The sequence below is a fragment of the Alligator sinensis genome, unplaced genomic scaffold, assembly GCF_000455745.1.
Source record: "Alligator sinensis unplaced genomic scaffold, ASM45574v1 scaffold343_1, whole genome shotgun sequence".
NCBI lineage: Eukaryota > Metazoa > Chordata > Crocodylia > Alligatoridae > Alligator > Alligator sinensis.
In genome coordinates this window covers 2634859-2655305 of record NW_005841947.1, presented here as the reverse complement: position 1 = coordinate 2655305, position 20447 = coordinate 2634859, and the positions used below count along the sequence as shown (strand labels likewise).

Sequence of the window (20447 nt, the reverse complement as noted above, 5' to 3'; positions counted from 1 at the left end):
TCAAGCTATGCTGCCAAGGTTTCCCTGCCCCTGAGCCTCAGCGCCTCCCCACAAACCAGCATCCTCCCTTTCCCTAGATCTTTCCTCCTTCCTTCCCTCTCTACCCCACTGCTCTGGCTTCCCCTGCCCTCTCTCAACCTCTTTCTTCCTCCTTCCCTTTTTCCTGATACCATGCACCCTCTCTCACCCCGCACCCTTATGCCCCTCCTTCTCCAGCTCCCTTTGCCCCTTTTATCCTCCCTTGTAAACTTTCCCTTTCTCTCTCATTGCTCCCACCCAAGCCCCTTCTGTCTATCCAGCAATGTCTCTTTTGCATTCCCCCCTTTCCAACCCTCCCCGCCACCTTTTTCTCTCTCTCCAGCATTGTTTCTTTCGTGCATCTGCCCTTCCTCAGTGCTCTCAGTCCCAACTTCCAATTCCCCCTTCTAACTTCTTCTTTCCCTCTCTCTCATCCCTCTGTCTCCAGACCATCCCCACTGTGTACCACCCCCCTCCACACACCTCCCTAACTGTGGTCTCTCTTTTCTAAGCTCCAGCCCCTCTACTTAAGGAATGGGCCAGGCCTCAGATGGAGCTGTTGTCGTGACAACCTAAAGGAGCATCGGCCTTTGATGTGGGCTGGCTGCTGCTGAAGGGGGCAGTTGTGTGAAGCGAGAGGGGATGGGGGGGTGTTGGGGTGGAGGGTGCAGCAGCGGGTGGGTCACCCCCAGAGAGGGAGAGTGGAGAAGCCGCTGCTCTTGGCTTTCTTCCCTGTGCTCCTGGTGTAGCGCTGAGTTTTTCTTTCACTAGTGAGGCTCCCTCCCTCCCCTCCTCGCCTCGCTCCGCCTGGGAAAGTGGGTTAGGAAGGGAGCTGAGTGCTCAGAGACTGCACAGCCACTCACTGGAGCAGGAGCATCCACACGCGCAGGGGAAGAACACAGGCCTCTTGTTTCTCTCTTTTTTTAACCTCCCCTCCGTCTCTCCAGACGGGTTTGATTCTTTTGCAAGCTGGTTTTTCTCTTGCTTGGTTACCACCCACCTCTCCCTGCACGCACATTCACACACACACACATTCATTTCCCCTTTTTGGAGGGTTTTTCATTAAGACTTTTTTTTTAAGAGGTTTTTCTGTTTTTTTTAAAGCCAGCAAGAGACTGAGCAGAACAAGAGAAAGTGACAGCTCAGAGGGACCGTGAGCTCTCCTCTTCCTTGGGCTTTCAATCAGAGACAGAGTTGCACGTTATTATTATTGTTGTTGTGCCTTTTCTTTTTTTTTAATTTACGTCCATCTGTCTATCCACATCCACACTCTCACACACACTCACACACAGAGAAGAAGTCCATACGTTGAAACTCAACGAGAACAGCCATGGTAGGAAGGGCACAGCCTGATCGGAAACAATTACCGCTGGTCCTACTGAGATTGCTTTGCCTTCTCCCTACAGGGCTGCCAGTCCGCAGCGTGGATTATACCCGAGGCACTGATAACATCACCGTGAGGCAGGGGGATACAGCCATCCTCAGGTAGGGCACATTGCCAACTTTTCCTTATATATATATATATATGTGTGTGTGTGTGTGTGTGTGTGCGTGTGTGTGCGCGCGCGTGTGTGTGCGTGTGTGCCTGCATGCTTCTGTGTAATTTTACCTCCTGAACTGCAGCAGCTGCTGCTGCTAGTGTCAAGCTGTATGCATATGTGTGTCTCAGCCAGAGTATCACCAAGAAAAAGAGCTTCTGACATTCCTCCCCTCACCACCTCTACCCCCTTCTTCCTCCATAGTATTCTGAAGAGGAAGAATTTTATTGGCAAAAGAAAGATTTACTCCTGCTAGCCCTCCCTCGTTGCACGGTTATGTTTCAGCAGTATCCGTGGACAAATCGCAAGGGGTCCAGCTGTGCTTGCCAGATGTTCTATCGATTTCTCTTAGTACTTCATTGTGATCCTATGCAAAAACTTTATCCTTTGTCTTCCCCAAACTCTGACACAGTGTCCTTTTGGAAGCCCTGACTTGGATTTTTAGGTTTGGTGCATGGGGTTGTTTAGTTGGTGGGCTAGGGAAGGAAAAAAGGTAACAGCTCTGATGGGTGATGTCTATGTTGGCTGTCTTGGTTTCCTTGCAGTCACCAAGGAAATGGGTGTATACTCTGCCTGAATGAATTGCTCTCAGGAGGATGACTTTCCACGTGAAGGATTGTTTGCTGATGTGGTGCAGAGTAGAGATTCTCTTATCATGATACTAGGGTTGCGAGAGTCTGTCCTAGCCTGTTCTAGGTTTTATTTAACCCAATGTCCGAAGTAGCTGAAAAAAACTGAAACAAACTGTATCCCATGGCTCCTTGTCAAAGTCTACGTTACCCATCTTACATAGAATAACTTCCCTCTTTGAAAGAAAATATTGTGTGTGTGTGTGTGTGTGTTTGTGTGTGTGAAAGAGAGAGAGAGAACGTGTGCATCACAGGCACTCTATATTATGGCAATAAAACTACTGGACACGATTTAAAATAAGCCTGTAATCTGTATGAGAAGCTGATAGTGCACAAACCCCGGAGCATCTAGGGAGTAATTCCTTTGCAAAGCTAACAACACCAGCAAAGTTTTCTTTCTCTTCTTTGGAAATAAATCCTGCTAAATGTCACTGAACGGCCTGCTACATGATCCCCCATGCTCTTCCTATCTCCATGTAGAAATGCTGGGGTCTGTACATCTGGGAGAGGGGAGAAGAATGTGGGGGAAGAGAGGAGGGGTGTGTGTGCGTGCGTGTGTGTGCGTGTGTGACAGAGAGAGAGAGGGAGTGCGCGTACCTTCCTTTTCTCCTTTCCTATATGCTGGGTTGTTCTGATCCTGGAACATCCTTTTCAGCAGCTTCCATTCCCCAGCTCTCCAGACTTGTTAACTTGCATGTAAGATTTATCCACATGGAGTAATAGGATTTACAGAGTAATTCATCTGCCTCGCGTCGGTGATGGAAGGGTTTAGATGCGACATGGAAAACACCTAACAACAAGTGCTGCCTCTGACTTCAGGCTCCTTGGACTCTGTGGGGATTCAGATATTACATTAACCCTTTCCTGCAGAGCTCCCAGCCAGTTTCTCTGCTCCCGATTTCTAAAGGCAGGTTAATTCCATCGGTCTCCTATTTTGAGGGGCAGTCTAGGAAGGGCATGTGCTTGGATGTGCTCCCTATAAATGGCAGCATTTGAGTCGTTCAGCTCACTTGCCCAGAGGTCACTGGAACTTGATTTCCCACTTAACCTTGCAGCCCCGGAGTTTATCTAGCTGCCTTGTGTTAAAACAGCTTTGGCAGTGGAGGAGGCTGCAGGCACGCCAGAGGGGGTGTTGCTCCATGCCGTGTGTGAGGGTTTGTTAGGGATGTGAAGGAGGCTGCCTGCAAGAATGTTTTTTATGTGCATGAGGGACTGCGTAGCTGCACGTGTGATGTGAAGCACTGAAATAAAATATCTGAATGAGGTGATCCAGCTGCGTGAGCCAGATGTTCACTCAATTACCTGCTCACAAAGAGCCCCACACCTCCAAACATCATGCCTGTGCCCCAAGCAATACTTTGTTCCCACCTAGATGAATTTCTGTCAGAAGTGATTGCCGGCTGAGCACATGCGTTCATTTCCTCAGCTGACCTTCTAAGGCTCTTGAAAGGGATCTGACAGTGTGGTTTTGTTTCCTCATGGAGAACTCTCTTTTTCCTCTTTCTCTCTTTTTCCTGGGACCAGTCTTTGGAAGCCTCACTGTCATTTCAGCTGTGGCATTTCACTCCCTGCTTCTGAAGGCAGGCCACATCCTTGGTTTGGAGGAGGTGGGGTTACCATTTGGGGCTGAGATAGGGAAAATCACTTTTATCCATTGACCACTAGTCTTTGCAATCCAGGATGACTTTTCATTCTCATGGCATTAACACAAGGGTGTTTGTGACTGTTTGCCTCCCCCCTTACCCCTCTATGGAATGCTTTGTTTCGAGAGATCTTCATGCTGGTGGCGGTGTCTCCTGTGTCATTAACTTAAACATCTCCCACTATTATACTCTCACTGGTGGAGCTTTATCAATGGTGACACAAACCATCCACCAGCCTTTATACCATCTAACCCTGCTCAGCACAGATGTATAACTGCACAGTGCGGCAAATAAGAAACTTTCATGTAGAAGCCATTTCACCCTTCAGTCATGTGTGTCCACGTTTGGGGTGGAACATGGTGGCTATTTATCAACATGCAACAACTTCACCCAACTCAACTGAAAGGCAGTGATTAATAATAAAAAAGCGCATTGACGTTGCAGAGGGAATACGAGTGGAAAAATCTGCATAAAGTTCAGATGAGTTAGTGTTTGTACCTAATGCATATAATGTTATGTAACATAACTCCAAATATTGCATTCACGTAAAGTTGTGATTATAAATTATTCTGCACTCCACAAATGTCAGACACTTTGGAGAGCTTTTTCTCACATGGGCATTTTTTGCATATGTAGTATTTTAAATGTGGCAAAAGAGTTTTAGGCAGGTAGACACAGAGAGAGAGCTAGCCACTTTCCATTTATAAGCCCAGTTTCCAACTCAGATTACCTTCTCCAGAAAGAAGCCTTTCTTTTGAAGTTTCATGTACTTCACGTCCTCTCAAGGTAGAATTGTTCTGCAAAGTTTGGAAAATCTCATAAAAAGGAACTTTAAAGCTCTGGCATTTAAAATATTCCCCTGCTGTTGACTTTTTAGAAATGTTCTTAACATTTTTGGCTCATCTCCTAAATGACCCAGCTTCAAATTTGATTCATTTGTTGGCCTTGCTGAAGGTCACTGCCTTTTAGTGTTTGACATAAGGAAGTTAGCCAGAGAATTACAAAGATATATAATAATGAGAAAAGCTTGTGATAGAATGCACAGACAGTGCATAACCGTTGAGAGAAGGAGACAGAATAGTGCCAGGTAAGGCTATGGCAGGGGCCCCGGGAGCAGTGCAAAGTACTAGTGAAAGTCTATTGGTATGAAAACAGTCCAATTCTGCTCCCAAGGGAGACCATGGACCTAAATGACTATACTGTTTATCTGAGATTTTGTCAGTTCACAACAATTTGGGTTTTTTTTAACCTAGCTTCAGGAAGTGAAGTGTTCTCCATCTGTCTGTTTGTGCAGATGCCCGCGCGCTATGCTTGAGTTTTGTTTGTTCCGTGAATGACATGATAGAATATGCCTGAATCTTGCCTATAATATCCCATCAAAACTACCTTATTATAGGTTTTTGACATGTCATTTCCGTTGACTCTTTTTAAAAAGGAAGGGACAGCGAACTAGCAAGGCTTTTTCATATTTCTTGGAACGTGCTGTCTCGTTATGTGCTTCATTTCTCAGTACAGACCTGGGGGCCCAGAAGTCCAGAGTCTTTAAACTGGGTTTGATATGCTCGTTCTTTGTGGACCTGTTATTTCACATTTTTGTGCCATAGCTTTGTCAGAACTCATCTGGTGGCTTTATCTGTGTATCTGTACAGGGGCTACTGCAATGGGCAGAGGTTTAGCAAGGCAGCTCTAAGCCCAGGGCAGCTAGAAATGCCTGGGGGAATGTGGAGTACCGCCGTGCTGATTGTGGCGGTGTGATCAGTCATTGCTGTAGTGGTGAGATTTTTGTGCCCTCTCAACAAGGTAGCACTTTGGGCTACTGCCCTGGTCACCCTTCCACCTAGTTACACTACTGACAATAGGATCCCTGATCCATGAGCAGAGCCCATAGATGATGCTATAACACAAATGTATCGTCATCACCATTATCCTTATTAATATTACTATTATTACTGACAAAGGGCCCATTTTCGCTCTCACTGACATCTGTCACAGATATTACTGGGATTGCATGGATCTACTATAATTGAGGGCAGAATTCAGCCTCCATATGTTTCCCCAAAAGTACTAAATATCAGAGTCCGCAATAACAGGGTTCCCACTTTTTCAAACTGCCATGCTCCTCTAGCTGTGCCTCATGGGCATCTCATTTAGAGACCGAATCAGGCCCAACCTCTGCTGCTAGGCTGGACCGCGCAGAGAGCTCAGGTATTACACCCACATCTTTGCATGGACTCCCACTACTGTCTCTGCAGGCAAAGGTAGCAGGGAGTGTGCACTTGGTTCTTCCATTTCAGCCTATGGACATGGGAGGAAAGGGGCAGGGAATGAGGGATCACTTTGGCTTTGCTCACCCCAGTGTGCCAGTCAGTGCAGCTGAACCAGGGAATAGGGATACCATCATCTGCTGCTGGTCAGGGCCATGACTAACCCCTACCTGGAAGCAATATGGAAGGTAGAACAGGTGCTTTGCCTCACAGATACATGCTGGCCCTTCATCTAAGTTAGAAGGAAAAGGGCAACCTTGTCCATACTGCAGGATGGGACAAATGATGTGTGCACCGGGGATGAAATTCACCACTGCAAAGGTGAACCCCAAGGCTGAATAGTGCTTAAGCTCCCCTTGTGCACTATTTGGATAGCTTAGGTAGGACTTAAGGGTGACCCAGGTCCCACACAAAGCAGTTGTTCCCCACTACTGTCAACACTTACCTATCATCTATGGACAAAGAGTTAACTCACTGTCCATAGACAACAGGTAAGTGTTGACAGTGCGGGGGAACAACTCCATGCCGTCGCCACCTCCCTCACTGCTGCCAGGTGTTGGCTTCAGCCAGGCTGCAGTCCAAACCCCCTGCTGTTGGCACAGAAATATGGGGGTCACATGCCCCCTGTGCCCTCCCCACATGTCACCTATGTCTTTGTCATTTTTCAAGGCCCGTTATATCATCAGCTGAGAGAAAAATGGCCCAAGTTCATCCCTGGTCAAACTCCATTCTAACTGGTTAAGCCAAGGTCAATCAAGAGAAGCTTAGTGCTGCCACCAGATCCATTCCTGAACCATGGTTGTCTGCAGAGTGCCTTTCACTTCCATTGACATCACAGGTAGTGGAGGCTTCCAGGTCACTCCCAGAAGAAGCTTAGCCTCTCTGAGAATGAGGATCTAGCTAAGCACAGAATTGGGCCTGTTGCTTTTGAGTTTTTCCAAATGCCAAAATTAAATAAACTCAATTGTTGATCCACTGATTTCCACCCCAACAATCAGAAAAAAGAATTATACTGACCTATTGCCAAATATTTTGAAGAAACTCAATTTTGGGCTGATAATGTGGGTGGGAAATTTTAGCCCAGAGGTGAGTTAGTTTCAGAAGGTTATATGCGTGTCAAAAGACAGGCTACAATCAAATTTCCTGCAATAATCCTAGTGCTGTTAGTATGATCCTGTAATATAGGCAATTTAAACAAACTCTATGTTCTTGGCTTTCCAATATTTTATTGATATTATACATTTGGAGCAAAGCGGGTGGATAAAGCTGCCTCTAGCAGAACAATAACAGTCACAAAGCATCAAAACAAAGTTTATGTCCTGTACAATCTGGATAAAAGAAAAGTAAAAGCTGTTGAGATTACAGTTATAATTAGCATATGATTTATAACAGGAAGCATTGAGCTGAGCTTTTTGTTTAGGAATAAATATAGGCATATTCAAAGGTGTAATGCGGCATAATAATACAGTGTTGCCAGTATAATCATAAGCATCATTAGTATTGCAGTAGTGCTTAAACACAGTAAGATCAGAGCTCCATTGTGTTAGGCGCTGCATGAATTTGAAAGATAAAAATCTCAGTGCCTGCAGGATTTGCAGTCTCTGAGACAAGATAAACACAAGACAGGAATGGAAAGAAAGGCAGAGAGAGGTGAAATGGCTCCTCCCAGGTCCCAAATAAGGTCTCAGACTAGAACCCAACTGAATACCCCAGTCACTAGCTCATGCTACCTCTCAAATCATCAGTGCAACAAAACAATGAATGCAGCAAACAAGAATTTTCAAAAGCATGCATTGATCTGCATTGTCAGGCAACTGACTGGAGGATCCATCTCATTTTCATTCTGTCTCATATATATGAATCTTTAGTTGTCAGGCTCTGAGTACAAATGCAGAGAGACACGAATATCTGGATCTGTACATACAGTTTTGTACTTCTGCTGATATCTTATATATTTTAACTACAGTATGAATACACACACACACACAATATTTCGAGGGACAGAAGACTTTGCCAAATGTACAGGCCTGGCAGCTGGTGGTGTCACTATATATATGATTCTCCTTACCAAACACGGTGGGTGGGTGGGTGTGTGGGTATGTGTGTTTTGCGTGTGTACTGAATGGCAAGGGGAATCATATGTGTATCCTCAGAGGCTAGAGGCAGTACATAATTTATATATGCCCAGTGGTGATAGGAGCCATTGGGCCAGTGTCTCAGGCTACATAAATCACAAGGAAAATCTCAAGGGAAATTAAAAAGGGAAGTTTTGTGTGTGTGCATGTGCGTATATTTATTTATCTGGTGTGCAAGAGTGTGCGCGTGTATATATCTGTGTCTATATCTATATATAGAGATATATACACACATACTCGCACACAGGATATCATATTTTATAGCACCATCTATATAACGTATGTTCGGGAAGGTAGAGGAGGAGAGGCTGCATCAGACTGCGTTGCTTTAACCTACTCCCCTGAGTCTGCACAAACACTTCAGTTTGCAGCAAAGCACTGTATCTTTTCCCATTTAGTTGACATTAAAATTTATATAGCCCTGTGAGTTACCTGGAGGGTCTCTGAGCCCACACCTCCTCCCCTCCTTTCCTCAGCAGGTCAGAAGGAAGACCTGGCCTTGAATTAACATGCAGTTCCTGGGATTTCTGATGGCTAGCTATAATCGTTCAAACTATATACTGAACAAACTTGTTCTTGAAAGCCAGCTGTGTAAGTCTCTGCTTCTGAGATAGTTGAACGGGACCAATTCCTATCTGATGTAACAGCAATGGCTGCAGTGGGCTTGCTCCTGGGAAGGATTTATCCTTCCTTATGTAAGGTACTTTACCTTCCTGTTATCAGTTCAGACTTTGGAATATCACATTTGTGGTTGTTGGAAGTTTGTCAAATGTGTGTGCATTTCAGTGGCCTGTGCATGTATTTTTGCATGTCTCTATTTTTAGCTGTATGCATGTGTGCATATCTGGTTTTGTGCATACATGCAGGAGATGCTAAACTATGACCTCTTGAGGCTTGTCTAGGTTTCTGATCAGAAGCAAATGGTTGGGACATAATTCCTGGTGGGAGTCCCAGATGCAACATGATGGCATTAAAGACATGCTCTTGGTCTCTCTTCCTGGTTTAACCCCTCACCTGTGATCTTGGGTATGTCCTTTGCTATACCAGTGTCCCTGTGCAGCTGTGACAAGGATTGGTTCTTTCACATGACTGCTCACTGGGATCAGTGTGGTTAACATGGCACTAAACCTGATCCACCTGGCACCTTACGGCTACATCCCCCATCTCTGTCATTGGTTAAAGTCACACTCCTGGAGTGGAGTCAGGTTAGCAAGAACTCCAGGAAACTAGGAAAGCCATCACCTGGCTGGTGAACGGGACAGGCGCAACGTGCTCAAGCAGTTCTCGTCTGCTCTGTTTCTGAGATCCCAAACTACCCCTTGGGGCAGCTGTGTTGGAAGGCACTTGGCACCAGGCCTGGCACCATGACTCTCCTTAGCACGGTTAAAGCTCAGTTCTGCTGCCCCTTGTTGTTTATCAATGGTGATGTTTAGGCGGACATAGGTCAGTGCTTTACATGTCTGGGAGCAGTGCTCTGCAGGAACCTCATCGTGGCTGTGTGGCACCTAACTCAGTCCTGGTCTTTTCCCCCCTGTCCTGTTCTGCACCTCCACGCTTGGGGTGAGGGAGACCATGACTCAGAACTCTGTGTCCGTTCACTTTCTTCCCTTGCAGAGCAAACAAAACCCATGTTGAAATCCACTGGCAGGCAGCATCCATGGCTTTGAATAGTAAATACAAATCTCCCTCTTTCTCCCTCCCTCTCCCTCTCTTTCTCTGCCTCTCTGTTATTAAGCTGACAGGCACTTAGCCAATTACCCAGTCCTTGTCTCAGCTGTATTTATGGTGGAGAGAGAGGCAGCACACAGCTCCTCTCTTTGGGGCTTCAGCTGTGTTTCCCTTGTGTGCTGTAGCATTTTCCCTTGCTCATGTGAGCGGACTGAGGAAAGAAACCTGTGAAGGGGGTGAGAGAGGAAAGGGGGAAAGTGGAGGGAGGAGGTCAGAGTGCTGCTACCCTAAACTCACCGCATGCTGAGGCTTTACTTCCTTGCTATTGCCCATATGTTCCAAGTGGGCAGAACGCTTTTGTTGCATAGGAACGCGATGTATGTGGAGCATAGTGATTGTGGCTACCCAGTAGCTTGCTTTGGCTATCACACAGGAGTAGGAGCCTGGAACTGTGCAGTGGCACGCTGTGAATATATGACTCAAAGCTAAGGGACTGTGCCTATTTAGCAACACAGCATGGATATATACCTCAGGGCTAAGGGTCCACGGCTGCTCAGGAACACAGGATGACCATATACATATAGATATACGTATGTATGTATGTATACACACATATTCACGCACATGTACATAGACATATACATAGACATATTCCTGTGCATAGAACACACAGCCTGTGGTTCAGTGCCTGCCCTTGAAGTGTTGGAGCTCAAACAAATAGCACAGAAAGTGTTCTGTGAATATTTTCATGAATTTCAAAATGAATCTGCTTTGGCTGCAGCTGGGCTGCTTTTGTATGTGTGCATTCCTCCCCTTCGCCTTCCCCCATGAATATCTAAGCGTCTGAGTTTTACTTGCACTGATATTCATGGAAAGCAAATTTTAAACAGACCGATAGATAAAGAAACAAGACTCTGGCTGCACCCTCTGCAGCTGGGACTCCGTGTACATATGCTCATACACACACATACCCAATTACTTTGTGTCCATGGCTGGTAATGACATTGACTATTGAATGCAATGGGCTTTGATATATTTCATCGAGGACAAGCTGCAATGGGACATTTGGTTCCTACAAATTCTCGCCAGAGCCCTGGCACAAAGATGGTTGAACAAGCCAGATGTGGATCTGATCACAGCTTGAACATTACTTTATATGAAGGCAACAAGGAAAATTCCCTTTTAACTCAGTACCCAGCCAGTCAGTCTTACAGTTGCCTCTTGTTTCTAGGAATGATGCCTTAGGCAAGCTCTATGCAATTGAAGGAAATGAAGATTAGACATGTTTTAAAATTTTGATCTCTTTCCTCTCCCCAGACTGCTCCTTCACCATGAGAGAAACAAAGCCCTTGCAACTTCCTCACACTATCCTCCTGATAATAATGGAAACCAGTGGGAAGCCTGTGAAAGCCAATGGGTATCTTTCCATTGACTTCACTGATCTGGTGAACCAGTGCCAGTTCTTCCACTCCTCCAATCAGGGAAAAAGAAAAGCATAGGACTTGCATGACCAATTACAGCTGAGCCGAGGGTGACTTTAAGAAAGCATTTGCAAGCCCTTTAGTGAATTCAGGTGGACGACCAATTTGAGCAAATTGCCGTGTTCTCACAGATGTTCTGCCTGTACAAAAAGAAGCAGAGTTCAGTGAGCAATTACCCCCTGCAAATTCTCTGATCTGCTTGGTTAAATATAACGCAGAAGTTGAGGTCAGTAGCTGCTCCCATCCCTCGGGGAAGAACTCAGGGCTAGAGTCAGCTGGCTTAGTCATTAATCAGTGGCATTGCATAGTGCCCAGCAGCAGGGGCTGGCATGAGTCCCCACTCCCCCACTGGTAGGGGGCACATGTGAGACACAGTTTGGTGGCATTTGGTACCCATCTCAGGGCAGATGGGTTTCTTACTGGCTCTTGGAGGTTGAAAGGTGGGAAGGTTGGAAGTTCCCAGGGCCAGGGATGTGGGTGGAGAAGGTGGGGTGGGACAGTTCAGACCCCCTCCCTGTTTCCATCTGCCATGCCATTGCTTATTTAAGGGAGATGTTCCTGCTGCAGTCCCCTGCCGTGTCTCAGACATTCTCTTCCCTGCTGGTTCCCTTGGTCAGCCCCAACCATCTTTTCTAGCTGCCAGTGCTCTTGCTTGAGCTGTGATTCCACACAGCAGGTCAAGGACCTTTCACCCTAGGAGACCTATCCACAGGGCTACGTCCCTCTCCGCCCATAGGAACATCAGCTTATTTCTGTACTCATTTTAGGGTATGTTGACTGGGTTTAGGATTCAGTCATTTCTCTTCCAAACCTTCTTCCCAGCCTGCAGACTTTCCAAAGGGTTGTGCACTGCCGCTACAGGCTGTCCTAGTGCAAATGGGAGGCAGCACATTGATTTCCAGATCCCCTCAAACCACACATGGAGAAGAGTGCACACACGAACATAAGCACCAGCATACATAAGCATGAGCATGCACATAAGCCTGTGTCTAATTCCAGGATTATATGACGATCTAATTTAAAGCAGTATTATCTATAGTTCAAATACGTCTTATGAAGTTAGGGGATTGCTTGCATGTTGCTAATTAAGGCTCTCATCCCATAAACACCTTTGCATATATGTAGCCCAGTATACTGCAGATAATTGACTTCACTGGGACTATTCACGTGAATGAAGGATCGTGGGATCAGAGCCTTAATAAATGTATGCTACTTATATTCACCTTGTCCCTTACTTACTCATAATTTGTCAGCCAGTTTTCTGAAACCAACAAGTAACAGGCCATGTGCTGACTAAGGTTTAGGAGAGGTTGGTGGTAGCAGCTTTGTGTTCATATTCTGTATATAAAAACTACATAATTTGATTGTCTCCCTTCACTGCACTCTTCCTGTGCTAACTCCTGGTATACTGTGAGCTTCCAGGGCAAAGTCTGTGGCTTTCTGAGGTTACATGTGTGTGGACAGTGCCCACAGTAGGCACTGCATGTGTGCACCAAAGATAATTAATCAGATGCTGTTGGGAAGGGGAGGGTACTTAACTGCTGCTGTGTCCTTTATAACTATCTACATTGAGTGCTGCCACTCCCAGGGGCCCATTTTCCCTGAAAAAAGATTTAAGGAGAAGATTCCTCTCCCTCACAAAAACAGCCAGAAAACCTCTGGTCTCAGAGCTGTGCCTGCAATGAACTTTAGTGCATTTCTCTCCTTGAAGGCTCAGGACAAGCGTAGTGGCTTCTTAACCTGCCAAGGGAAATACTATGTATCTGTGTCCAAGAATTCAGTTTTCCTGAACCGCATCGCAGGATAACTGCTCTTCCGGCGTGGTTCAGTACCCACCGATGTGCAGCAGTTTTAAGCAGTTTATGGAAATGAGAGTCTCTTCACTTGCTTGCTCCAAAGGCCTTAAGGTTAAGGGCAAGCAAAACTCGGGGGATCCGAACCCCAAGCCTCCGAGCTTGGGCCTACAAGTAGGATGCTCGCCAAAGGTTTCAGAAACATCTGAAGCCCCAGGTGCAAGTGGAGAATGTTTGCTGGTAGTCAGGCCACTTCTGGCTCTGGACTCTTGGATTTGGAATTAGTTTTGGCTAATTTGGCCTCGGACACAAATTAAATTTAAAAAAAAATCCCTCCTGACAAACTTGTCCTGTGCTCCCAGCAGGGCAGGAGAAAGAAAGGGGGATGTGCAGAGGTCTGTCTGCTAAGGAAGGACAGACAAAACTATAATAGAAGATCCCTTCCAGCCCTCACCCCATACCCAGTCAGGCCAGTTCCCCCATCCAGCCTGCATCCTGGCCTGATAAAGTCAGCAGTCATCTTCTTTTTCACCTCCCTTGTCTCTCTTCTGCTTTCTGGGTCTCAGCCTACCTCCCCTCACTTATTCTCACCTTTTCCCACTCTCTTCCTCCTCCCCCCTTTGACCAGTTAAGCCAATTTGAACTTCCCTCCCTTCTTCCCCCTCACCTAAATAACCAGGATGGAGGGGAGAGAAAGGAACACTAGCCTGAGAGCTGCAATGGTACCCTGTACCATGCTGGCTCTCAGTAGTTTCATAGTTTCATAGTAGCTAGGGTCAGGAGGGACCTGAACAGATCATCTAGCCTGACCCCCTGCCACACACAACCACCCCCCCCCCCCCCCCCCCCTGCCACAGGCAGGAATGAATGCTGGGTTCACAAGACCCCAGACAGGTGATCGTCCAACCTCCTCTTGCATTTGCCCAAGGTAGGGGCAAGGACTACTTCCCTGGGAAGTTGGTTCCAGATTTTGGCCACCCTAACTGTAAAATATTGCCTTCTGATCTCCAACCTAAACCTATTCTCCATCAGCTTATGACCATTGTTCCTTGTCACCCCAGGTGGTGCTGGGGAGAAAAGAGCTCTGCCTATTTGCTGTTGATCCCCCTTGATGAGCTTGTAGGCAGCCACCAGGTCCCCCCTCAGCCTCCTCTTGCTGAGATGACTGCTCAATCAGGGCTTTGTGTTTGGCCAGGGCCTGCTGAGTGTCCCCAGCATATTTATTTTCTGTGGCTGAGCTGAATGCCTGGTGCCTCTTTGTTCTGACAGCTTGTATGAAGAGGGGTTGGGGGTGGGAAGAGAGGGTCTGGGAGTCCATCCCTCCCATAAAGCTCTCTCTTTTCCCAGCTGGAATGTGCCGGGATGCCTCTTACATTCCATTGCTCCAGGCTCTGCCTCTCCATCCTCCCTCTCTCTTATGCTTAATTGGATCTCAAGTTGAAATTAGAGGGGAGGAGAGTCTGGTTTGTTAATGGGGTGGGCGCAGGCTGCAGCCAAGGCTGGAAGCATATAATCGGAGCCTCCAGGCTGCTGTGGACAGGGGGAACAAGTGGAGCCAAGTGCTCCCTTGAACCCCTGGGGTTTTGCTGATGGGAGCTGAAGCAGGATAGGTGAGACCTTCTCCTTCTAGAGGGAGAGTCTCAGACAGTCTCCTGAGAGGGAGATCCCATGCAGCATCACTGGTGTGGGGCAGGTTGCGCAGGGTAGCCCCTACTTTTACTGATGTTGAGAGGCAGAGCTGCTGATAGGGAGGAGGGAGGCATTGAAAAACACAGTGAAGTTGCTCCCTGCACAGCAGTGGCCAAAGGGATTCTGCACTCAAGGCACTATGTTGTCAGCCCCTTAATGCAAGCAGAAGGCATTTAGCCACTGACCTACAAACACCCTGGAAGGGATTTTGAGATTGGCATGCTGTAATTAGGAGCAGAAGGTGCTGCAGGCAACCTACCTGGGGTCCCCTTCCTATCACAGTATTAAACCTCATTTCCCTTCTCCAGCTCCCTGTCAAATTAGCTCTTTGCCTGTCTACCAGCCACCCCCTCTTCCCTGCTTCCCCAGGGAACTAGACAGTTCTGTGCACTGCGATATCTGTAGCTCAGAGATGAAGGTCCATGTAGGCTTTTGGGTCATGTAAATTCTCTGGCTTTATAGTGGTAGCACTGGGGTGATGTTGTAGCCATGATGGTCAAGGAAAAATACAGAGGGCAAGGATCTTTCTGGGTCATATCTGTTATTGGGCCAACTGTATAGGAGGGAGGGACACAGACAAGCCTTTGGGTACCACATACCCCTTCTGAGTGGTACCTGAAAGATTGTTGGTGTCCCACTCAGGTATGCAGTTGGCCCAATAAAAGATATCACCCACAAAGATCCTTGGATCTGGCTTAATAGTGGCATTATTTCCTTTTCCCTCCTGCTCACTGGTTTCTGGTATTGGCAGCTAGTCAGAGGTGTGCATGTCCAGCCATTAGGGGAGTGTGTCCCCAAACCCAGGAACCAGTGCAACATCTTTCTCAGCTTCCTCCCCACCTGTGACTGGCAGCACTGTTTTAATCTCTGGGCCAGATGGGCTAAAGACCTGTGTGGCATTGCTAGCAGTACTGGTACTTAACCTTTCATATATTTGTAATACTTTTTCATTTGTCAATCTCAAAGAGTCAGGAGCAGCAGGTTTCTGTCAAAAAGAGAAGGAGAAAAAAGGAGATACAAAGGTTTTCACAGCACTTTCCCTTTTCTTTGTGGTTAAGGCTGTCTTGTTTTCTGCTGTGGCCCCATAGGACTCTGGGAAAGCAGGGCTGGAAGGGACCCCACAAGGTCATCTCATCCAGCCCTCTACTCAAGGCAGGTTCATCCCTGACTAAACCATCCCAGTCAAGTGTCTGTCCAATCTCCTTTTGAAGATTTCCAGGGATGGAGATCCCACAATTTATCTAGATAGCCCATTCCATTGCTTGGTCACCCTCATAGTCAGTTCAGACAGGAGAATTAAGGGACCTACTTCCAAAACGTCACATGATGTCGAGAATTGTCACCTCATGATGCAGTCTAACATGTTCTATTGATGCAGTATCACATCCCACATCTCCCTGGCATGATTTTAGCAGCAAATGAGGTGGTATTTCCACATACCTGTTAGAGGTACATCCCACAAGTGCAGTGCTGTGAGGGTCAGAGCCAGCCCTACTCTGTGAACATGTATGGCATGAAGCTTTCTATGCCCCTTGCCTGACAGAGGACTGGGTTAGTAGTATGTGCTGCAGGATGGGACTGAGGGAGATCTTTGCAAGTAGTGCAAGTTGCAGCTGACAGCAAGCCAGGAAACTTTCTGGACTGAGAGAGAGGGAGAGAGAGAGAGAGACCATGTTTCGGGAAGCGCTAGCACTAAGGCCTAAAGTGACCGGGGCCCAAAGGGAAGCTGGTGAAGTGACAACCAGGACAGGAAACTTGGGGAGCCAACACATACCGAAAGCCCTGCCAGGTGGGGAGACTTTGCCGTAGGATTCAGGCAGGTGTAAGATATTTTAATTCCCAAATGAACTCTTTTCTTCCATCAAGGCATGCCAGGGGAGTAGGACTGGGAGATTTCTGAGCTGGGCAGGGCAGCAGGACTGACTGTAATCAGCGGAGGAGCGCCTTCCCCAGTCTTCTGCCACAGTGAGCTAGGAGAGAGTGTACAGGAAGGAACCGTGTCCAGGGGAGAATGGAAGGGAGGGTTTGTCCAAGGGGTCTGCTTCAGAGTGTGGATGGATCTGGGTCTCCTCACCTTTAGTCTGTCTCTGGCTGAATAGGCCCTGGGGCTGTGGGCTAGCCCCGCCAGGCAGGATGCGAGAGGCTGTCTCCATTGCTTGCCCATTGTCCACCCTCATCCTGTCTCAGTTGCGTGTCTTCTTGTCAGCATTTCTCTTCAGTGGATCGATGCGTCCCTGGCTCATCCCAGTGATTTTTAAGCAGAGAGAGAAACTTCCTCTTGGCAAGCGAGGATAATCAAGCTGAATATTACCCAGCTCTGAAGTGCAGGCAGTCCATGACCAGAGCCAAAGTCAATATCTTGGCAGATGCTGCCTCACATTGAATTATCTCCCTTCTGCTGGGGTAGGGTGGGTGGCCTAAAAGCAGCCCCATCACCTAGCCAGTGGGTGGCAGCCCCATCACCTAGCCAGATCCCAAAGCATTTGCAGGCTGTTTGAGCTGGAGAAGCTGATTATTCAAGATCCGCCATTTCTGGGGCCAGCATGCCCTGTCCTCCTGCCTCATGTTCATGCTGGTGTCACCTCTTGTGCTGAGCCAGGCCTTGGGGAAGTGGCCCTGGATCCAGCTGCCTGTGCTGAGCAGCTTCATTTGCTGGCTTAATGGAGCAAGAAAACAATAGTCTTCATTGCTGCTGGCTCATGGGTGGGAGGGAAAGAATGGGACAGGAGGTAGCTCCTTGCAGATAGGAAAAGTGGAGGAGGGGAATCATCCTAGACAGAAGATGGGGCAGAAAATGAGGATTTATTCCAGACACGAGACTTAGGGGTAGGACTAGGAGGGGTGGGGGAGGACTTGTCCCAGAGAGGAAAACAAGTAAGGAATGGAAACTTCTCTCAGACCAGAAGCTCCAGTGGCAGAGGAGGGGGCTTCATAGACTGAAGTCTGGGGGAGGGGGTCCTCAACCAGCTAGAGCACTCACGGAGGGAGGGAGAAGGGGTTGTTCCCAGATGTGGCAGCTGCTTCCAGACGAGAGAAATAGGGGAGGGTGGCAAGCTGGTTCTAGTCTCAGACCCCACCTGGAGGAGGCGGGGGGCTGAGGGAGGCTGGGATTTCTGCAAGCCAAGCAAAGGTGGTGGGGTGTTTGTGCCATGCAACCTATATAAAGTTCCCATTCCCAGATCTCCAACATAATGCTCTCTCTGTTTTCCAAATCTCTTAGCTTTCCCTTGAGTGTGAGAAGTCTAGGCCTAGCTCCGGCAGGAAGGGGCCTCCAAAGGAGTATCCAGGGGGCTTTGCAACAACAAAACTAAAGAGAAACCATCTGTTTAAGATCACATAACCAGGCTTAGTGTAAAAATCCCTTCTTCTTTGGTCGCATGCCCCTCCCTTCCCTGCCCTTTTCATTACTCCAGCGCAGCTGGAGCCCACCACAACTTCTCTCAGCCCCCCATGGCCATCCCACTTTGCTTCCTATTCTCATTCTGCAGCAGTTAGCATTGCATGTGTGTGCATGCACATGTGTGCGCGCGCACACGCATACACACACGGGTGTGCAGTAGATGCACGGAGTTGGCAGTCTCCCTGAGGGATAGGGCAGATGCTACTTGTCTGCATGCCCAGTTGGGGACAAGATAGATGGTTTCTAAACAGAAGGCATCATTATAAATAGTGGCAACAAACTTGTGTATTAGGAAAATCTTTTCCCCATTGCACTTCCTCTCCCTCCTTCCAGGACTTCTATGAGGAGGTCTGTATCATAGCAGGTTAGTTGCATCTGGCCTATTTGATGCATAGGGTCAATGTGGGCTTGATGCCCATGGAGCTACAGTTAGCTTCCACTGTTATTAGGGGGAGCTATTGGGTACATGTCAATTGATTTCAGGGGTTAGTTGTGTCTGGAACCTCTGGAAGTTTGATTCTCAATCTAGGCCACAAGTGGACCGAGTTTGTTGAGCCTTTATTCTCAATTTATTCCATTCTGCATATTCTCACCACAGAAATGCTCCCACTTGGTTGTGAGTGGCAGCTTCCATTCAAGAACAGCTCAGAGACACTGAGATAAGAAAATCATTTGGGAATCAGCATGCAGGTGCCTGAGAAGAGAGGAATATATTAGGTAAGGGGGAAGGAAGCAGGACTGGAGTAGCAGGGGATGTGGTAGGGCAGGAGTGATGGGCATGGTCAGAGCTATGGAAACCAAAGGGATTGTAATAGTAGTGTATATAGCCTTGTGTAGGCATTATACCTGGCTCTGCAATACTGGTCTCTAGCTGACCATATCAGTCCTAGTAAAGCTGTAAAATTCACCTAAAAGGAAATAAATATATCCCCACAAATGTAAGTGCTGGCTATGATTCTGCCACAGAGGAACAGGCAGGTGAAGGTGAAGGAAACAGATTCTGCCACAGAGGAACAGGCAGGTGAAGGGGAAGGAAACATTCCAAAAAGAGACTAATGTACTTTCCAGGATTGGATGCGTCTTCCCGTCCCGCTGAGTTTGATTTACTGCTAGAGTAATACACACAATGCAGAGGAGCAAAAGGCAAGCTGATTACAGGCACAGTCTCTTCCCCATTCCCAGACAGCACGCAGAGATTAGCATGTGAAAGCCTGTGGGGAGAGGAAGCCCTTTCCATTTTCCTGGCTGAGACCAGGAGCCATCTTGCTGGGGGAAGCCAAGGCCTCGCCTGGCTCTGTGGGAGTTCCACCTTGAGTTACCCATGCTGCTGCTGGGATTTTCCTTTGCATCAGCAAACATCTCCGAATTTAGGATTTGAGGTGACAAGTTTTGCTTGGATGGTCTTCTCCCTGAAAGAGGGGCCTTGGTGGCCTCTGCACTACATCACTGAAGTGAAATCTATGCACATGAGGGCTGAGGAGGGCCACAGACCATACTGAAAGGCTGTATATTCATCACCTGAGGAGTGCATGCCAGTAGCCACATGCCACAGTGCATACTGAACTCCTAGTGCACTATGCATTACATGGGAACAAAGCACTGAAAGGGACCTCCTGGGTCATGAAGTTCAGTCCATTGTGTTCACAGGCAACCTTTGACCTAAGGAATCCTCCAGACTGATCATTTAAACCCTCACCTACATTTCTCCTTGCGTCTTGAGTCATTTTCCTCTCCTTTATCTGTTTTCAGGTTTATTATAATCATTACAATAATTACCATCACAGCTGCTGCTATTATTATTATTATCATCATCATCGTCATCATCTTTGCTGAGTTACCTGGATCCTTTTGCAGAGATGAAGCTGCTTTATGGAAATTCCATGTTGTGCCCTCTTCTTGTTAATGCCTATACAGGTTCCTGTTTCATTTGCTGCAGCTTAAATTGATGTTCATTGGAAAATTAAAGTATTAACCTATATGAGAAGACTGTCCAGCTGTGTCAGCATAAGTTCTGTGTAATAATACGTGGAATGGCTCTGAGGTTGAATAGTTGTCTTGTTGCCCTGACTATCCAGTGCTCTAAGCACTACTATGAATTCTGTCAGTGAGTTAGGACACTATTGCTATCCCCCTTTTGCTGAGAGGAGACTCAGTGGATGACGTGGCTCAGCAAGGCTTTAGCTGAGCAG

The 20447-nt window shown here is 47.3% G+C and overlaps 1 protein-coding gene across 2 annotated transcripts in view; it reads left to right on the top strand.

The window, feature by feature from the left end:
• The first annotated feature begins 872 nt into the window (after nt 1-872).
• LSAMP (limbic system associated membrane protein) overlaps nt 873-20447 on the top strand; it is a 450506-nt gene continuing 430931 nt past the window's right edge. For both annotated transcript variants that reach the window (XM_025199695.1, XM_025199696.1), the window contains exon 1: nt 873-1503. In XM_025199695.1, coding sequence (XP_025055480.1) covers nt 1349-1503 — 155 coding nt within the window. In that variant the 5' untranslated portion in view covers nt 873-1348. The remainder of the gene's footprint in view (nt 1504-20447) is intronic.